The 5,462-nt window shown below is 49.9% G+C and overlaps 1 protein-coding gene across 1 annotated transcript in view; it reads left to right on the forward strand.

The window, feature by feature from the left end:
* ADAM19 (ADAM metallopeptidase domain 19) overlaps nt 1-5,462 on the forward strand; it is an 83,590-nt gene that overhangs the window by 74,909 nt on the left and 3,219 nt on the right. Inside the window, exons 20-23 of the mRNA XM_011356785.2 lie at nt 1,355-1,439; nt 1,760-1,984; nt 4,487-4,639; nt 5,419-5,458. Coding sequence (XP_011355087.1) covers nt 1,355-1,439; nt 1,760-1,984; nt 4,487-4,639; nt 5,419-5,458 — 503 coding nt within the window. The remainder of the gene's footprint in view (nt 1-1,354; nt 1,440-1,759; nt 1,985-4,486; nt 4,640-5,418; nt 5,459-5,462) is intronic.

The following is a 5,462-nucleotide window of genomic DNA, read 5'->3' on the forward strand; positions in this document are numbered from 1 at the left end:
TGAGTTCTAGCCTAAGGTCAGTTAAGTCACCAAGTATTTTGTCTTGATTGCTTAGTGTCCAGGAAAACATGACTCAGGCTGAAAACTAGTCTATAATAATATAAGAGCTGGAACTCCTGGCCTCGAAAGGGACTCTTCAATTAAACAGAAGTGGCTGGAGAAGCTTTTTATGAGGTCTGCGCAAAGCAAGTTGACCTGGATATATAAGCTACTATTAATGGTTTCCCAGTGGTACATAATGTATGCTTTTTATTACAATTTTTAAGTTAAAATAAGTGATACACCTGAAATGCAAATTGGTTATCTAAAGAAGAATCAGGAATACATTGTTTGAAATTCACTGCTATAGCCCAAACAGCTTCTGATCTGTCACCGGGGTTCTTTCTCTGGAAGGTGCTGGCCCTGTGATAGCTGGCGTGTTCTCGACCATCTTCGTGCTGGCGGTCCTCATGCTGATGTGCTACTACTGTAAACAGAACAACAAACTGGGCCAATTCAAGCCCTTAGCCCTCCCCACCAAGCTGAGGCAACAATTCAGGTATGATGGGGTGCCATGAAGGACTTGGGGTCCACTTAGGGATCATAAAGCTTTCTATAAGCAGTGCCTGGTGGAAACAGTGGTAATGGTGGGTCTGATTCAGAGACGGCCAGTGCTAGGCACATGGCCCGTCTCCCCTCTGCACACTCCACGGCCCGGGCAGACATTACTGGTTGACTTTACTGTAAGTGTCCTCTACTGAACATGGCCATCACTTCAGAATCCTTCTCAGCAGAATGTCCCCAACCAATTCGAGTCAGAATATGAAAAGAAAACTATTTTCCTTTGTCTAATTGGTTTGCTCCCCATTTTAAAGAGCAGGAAACTAAGGCAACAAAGAAAGAATGACTAGCCCAAGACACTCACAGAGGCGGCTAGACGTCAACTCAAGACAAAGACTAAGTTTTTTTTAAGCTGTTTATTCCCTTGGATATTGACGACGTTTAGTCTCTGAGTCCCCTATTAAATTATACTTATTCCGGAGGGAATTTTAAATCCCAGGTCCTTCTGGATTGATGCCTAAAGGGGATTAGTTGATGGCTGGTGACATCCTTGTGTTTCCTTGAGGGAGAAAGGTTTTAAAAGGTTGAAGAGAAGGTGCTAAGGCCACCTCTCTTTCCCTGGGAATTCCCCACGGGCCACACATGTCTCCATACCTAGGAAGCTGGGGTTCAGAGGGGCCAATCCTGCTTCCTTCAGAGCAGACTTAGGGAAGAATTAGCTGCTTACTAGCCATGCATGGGTCAGAGGGAACTCAAGCACTGACCCTCACTGATCATCCCCCCTTTGTGTTCTTTCTCCTTTCTTTGTTATTAGTTGTCCCTTCAGGGTGTCTCAGAACAGTGGAACTGGCCATGCCAACCCAATGTTCAAGTTGCAGACTCCCCAGGGCAAGCGAAAGGTAAGGGCTTTGCACCTTGAACTTTGCTAATTTTCCTATCTCCTCAGGACCCTGCTGGATTTTCCTACGAGCCTCTCTGTGGCCCGTGGGATTGGTAGTAAAAGCCATTTTCTTGGTATAAGAGACATTCAGTTGGGTCTGAACATCCTCCGATGACTTTAAAAGTTGCATCTGACCTCTAGGACCCCAGAGATTTCACAAGTCACCATGTCTTCCTCTCAGCCTCTGGTCATTTCAGTGAGACACACAAAGGCACCCTTGAGTTTTTAAGTGCATTGAGGGTTCCTGTGTCTTAGACATTCCTTGTCTTATGCATACAGGTGACCAACACCCCTGAAACCCCACGGAAGCCCTCCCAGCCTCCTCCTCGGCCCCCTCAGGACTATCTGCATGGTGGGCCCCCACCTGTGCCATTGTCCGCACACCTCATCAGGGCTCCTAGGAACTCCCCAGGGGCCGGGTCCCAAGTTGAGAGGAAGGAGTCATCCAGGGGACCTCCCCCAAGCCGGCCAGTGCCCCCTGCACCAAATTGCATCCTCTCCCAGGTAAGTGGGTTCTTGGCAACCCTCCCTGGGGGCTTGCTTTTAAGGCCATCGGCTATGGGGAACGACCGAAGCTGGGAAGATGGAACTCATTGAGTCTGAGCTGACTGCCTTTTCTGCTTCTGGTAAATACAGGCTGAGAGCAACGAGCATGGGGAAATGTAGTCCCCAGGAGCCCCTAAACTACAGAGGATTTTCTCCCTGGTTGGCCTATTTTATGACAAACCTCTACTCACCTTCCCCCCTAAATTAACTTTTTTCCATTCTCCATGGTCTTTTTCTCTCTAGGTTTTTGCAAGTGCCGCTCCTTCTGCCTGATACATTTCCTTCCTTTCCAATGCCCAGCTCCTCTTCATCTTCAGATCTCTTCTTAGCTGCCTCTTCTCTCAAGAAGTTTTCTCTGACCCCCGAAGCCTGAGTTTGGTGGCCCTGTAGTTCTCTCATCATCGTAATTATCTCACCCAATTGTACCTGTTAGTATCATCCACTACTCAGGTAGTGTGACTGAGTGATGGACCATGATGCCTTGCTCATTCGAGGCGCAGGTCAAGGGGCAAGAGGCTGTGGGAGGCGTGAATGGGGTCTGCACGCCCCTGCCACTGGTGCTCTTCGGAAGCAGAGCCACCCTGCCCAGCTGCCTGTTGACCTGGCGTGTCGTGCTCCAACGGCTCCTACTGTATCTTTTGGCAGAAGCTCCTGCAGCACAGACCCAGGTGTTTCCAGGGCGATGGCTGGGCCTGGTGCCTGTGTATTTTGGTGTGACCCCTCAGTGAGGCTGGGGACTTGCTTATTTTCCTCCTGGGACTGCTTTTCTTGGGTATGGTCCAGAGGTTTCCACTGGGGCCCAGGCCTTCTCTGAAGCTCAGGACCGTGGGCTTGGGGCCAGGTCTTGCAGGGCCATCGGGACATGGGGCAGTGTCACCGTTTGCCAGGTTTGGTTCTCTGCTTTCCCATCCAGGGAGGGTTGGGTTGGGAAAAGCCTTGCAAGAAGGGAGGAGAATGACTGACAGAGAGAGAGAGAGAGAGAGAGAGAGAGAGGAGGCAGGAAGAAAGGGAGAGGAGCCAAAGGAGGAGAGAGAAGGGAGGGGGGAGAGTACATTAGTCTGCTGGGCAGCCATGACAAATACCACAAGCCTAGTGGCTTAAACAAAAGGAATTTATTTTCTCACAGTTCTGGAGGCTAGAAGTCCAAGTTCAAGGGGTCACTATGTTTGGTCTCTTCTGAGGCCTCTCTCCTTGGCTCCTCCCATGTCCCCATATGGTCCTTCCTTTGTGCTTGAGCACACGTCTCCCTGTGTGTCCAGATTTTCTCTTCTGAGGACACCAGTCAGATTGCATTAGGGCCTCGTTTTAACTTGATCACGTCCTTAAAGGCCCCGTCTCCAAAACATAGTCCCATTCTGCGGTACCAGGGTTAGGGCTGCAACATATGAACTTCAGGGGGGGCACAGTTCAGCCCATAACAGGAGAGGAGAGAAAGAGCAAGAGGGGAGAAAGCAACACGCAGAGAGACGGGGGTATGAAGGGAGAACAGAGGAGCAGGAGCAGAGAGGGAGGGAGCGGTCTGTTCAGATGACTGTTCCTAAAATACCCACTGTGGAGGCTTGGTCAGCGAAGGTGATGTCAGCCTCACCCCAAGGCCCCAAGCAGTCAGTTGAGGTGGGGGCGGGGCACCAGAGACAGGGGTGTTGTAATTTTAAATAAGGTGGTCAGGGGAGGCCTTACTGAGACGATAACACATGAAGCTAATATAAAAGCACAAAGGAAAGGATTTCTGGTCATTGTGGCCTCCATAGACAACCAGCCTTTTTTCAGTTTTACTCTTACATGTGTATATCCTCTTATTGGAAAAATTTAATGTTCACCTGGGCGACCCCCCCTCCCCACTCACTCCCCTTCCCTGACCTCTGTTAGCGGTTTGACCTGTATCCTTCCTGACTTTCTTCTGTACGTGTATATTTACACTGGGGCAGGGAGAAAGGGCCATGGTGACTTATTTCATGTAAACAACCTTCTTAGCTTGTATGTCAGCTTGCCGCGACTCCCGATCATCTTTCCACGTCAGCACACATCAACCCACTTCGTTCTTTTTAAATGCTGCATCATATGTCACTGTATAAATTTAGTAACTTGTCTATTGATGGAAAGTTTGGTTATAGTTTTTATTTTATTTTTTATTTCTTTGCTGTCACAGGGCTGCAGGAACATCCTTGCAATTTCATTTCTGTGCATCTGAGAAACCAGTACTCTAACATGAGTAATAGGAAGCGGAATTATTAGATCAGAAAATGATTATTTCTAATTTTAACAGATACTGTCAAATTGCTCTCCAAAAAGGGCTTTTTCCTGAGCATTAAAATGCACACGTACACAATTTCTTTTTTAAATGAGACCATATAGTATATCCCTTTTCTCACCTGATTTTGACCTGTAATTGTATTGGGAACATTTTCTTTCGAACGTGCCCCTCTGGCCTTTGACTAAGGCTTGTGACTTTCTCCCCAGGACTTCTCCAGGCCTCGGCCACCCCAGAAAGCACTTCCAGCTAACCCAGTGCCAGGCCGCAAGGCCTTCCCCAGGCCAGGCGGTGCCTCCATACTGCTGCCCGCTGCTGCCAGCCCTCGGCAGTCCCGGCCCCTGGTGCCACCTGCCCCAAAGGTGAGTCTGTGGAAGCTCTCAAGGTAAAAGCCGAAGCCACCAGGCTCCAGGGAACAAGACTGCGGTTGAGAACCGGAGGAGTTCATGCTTCCTGAATTTCCAGAAACAAAGCCAAGGACCAAAGCTTAGTGTTCCTTAGTACCTGCACGACTGCCCATTAAGGGGGTGATAGGGTTTCTGGTTTCATGTGAAAGATGTTGCCCTAGAGCCTGAGCTAGGATGGCTTTACAGCTGGATCTGCAGCTGACCAGCAGGGTGGCCCTGAGCAAGTCACCTTCTTGAGTCTTCAGTTTCCTTTTCTAGAAAGAGGCAATAAGCAGCAAAGCCAGTCCCCTTAGGTGGCCGTGAAGGTCAAGGCAGTTAATTTGTGTGAACTGCCAGCCTGTGGTAGGCTGTGCACAAATGGCTCCTCATTACCTCCTCCCTGGGCTGGTGTGCTCTCCGGCTGCCAGTCCTCGGAGTTGGGCAGAGGAGGTGAGGGAGCTGGCCAACTGCCCTGAGTTCCCAGGAGGCCCTGGGGAATCTGTGGACCGAGCTGCAGCTTTTGGAGAGAAGGAAGGGGATGGCTTGTCAGCTCTGGGTCGGGGGACCAGCATGCAGCAGGGCTTACGGTCTGGATGAGCAGACATGTCGACAGACTTCTGTGGGAAACCATTCTTCTGAGCCGACTGGCTATCTACCCTTCCAACCGGTCAGAAGCAAGGGGCCAGCTCCCCACTGACCCCACTGATCAGCAGGTAGCTGATGTCTCTCTCCGCCCCTTCTCTTTCTTCCCACAGTTTCCTGAATATAGACCACAGAGGGCTGGGAGGGTGACTGGCTC

The sequence above is a fragment of the Pteropus vampyrus genome, unplaced genomic scaffold, assembly GCF_000151845.1.
Source record: "Pteropus vampyrus isolate Shadow unplaced genomic scaffold, Pvam_2.0 Scaffold30, whole genome shotgun sequence".
NCBI lineage: Eukaryota > Metazoa > Chordata > Mammalia > Chiroptera > Pteropodidae > Pteropus > Pteropus vampyrus.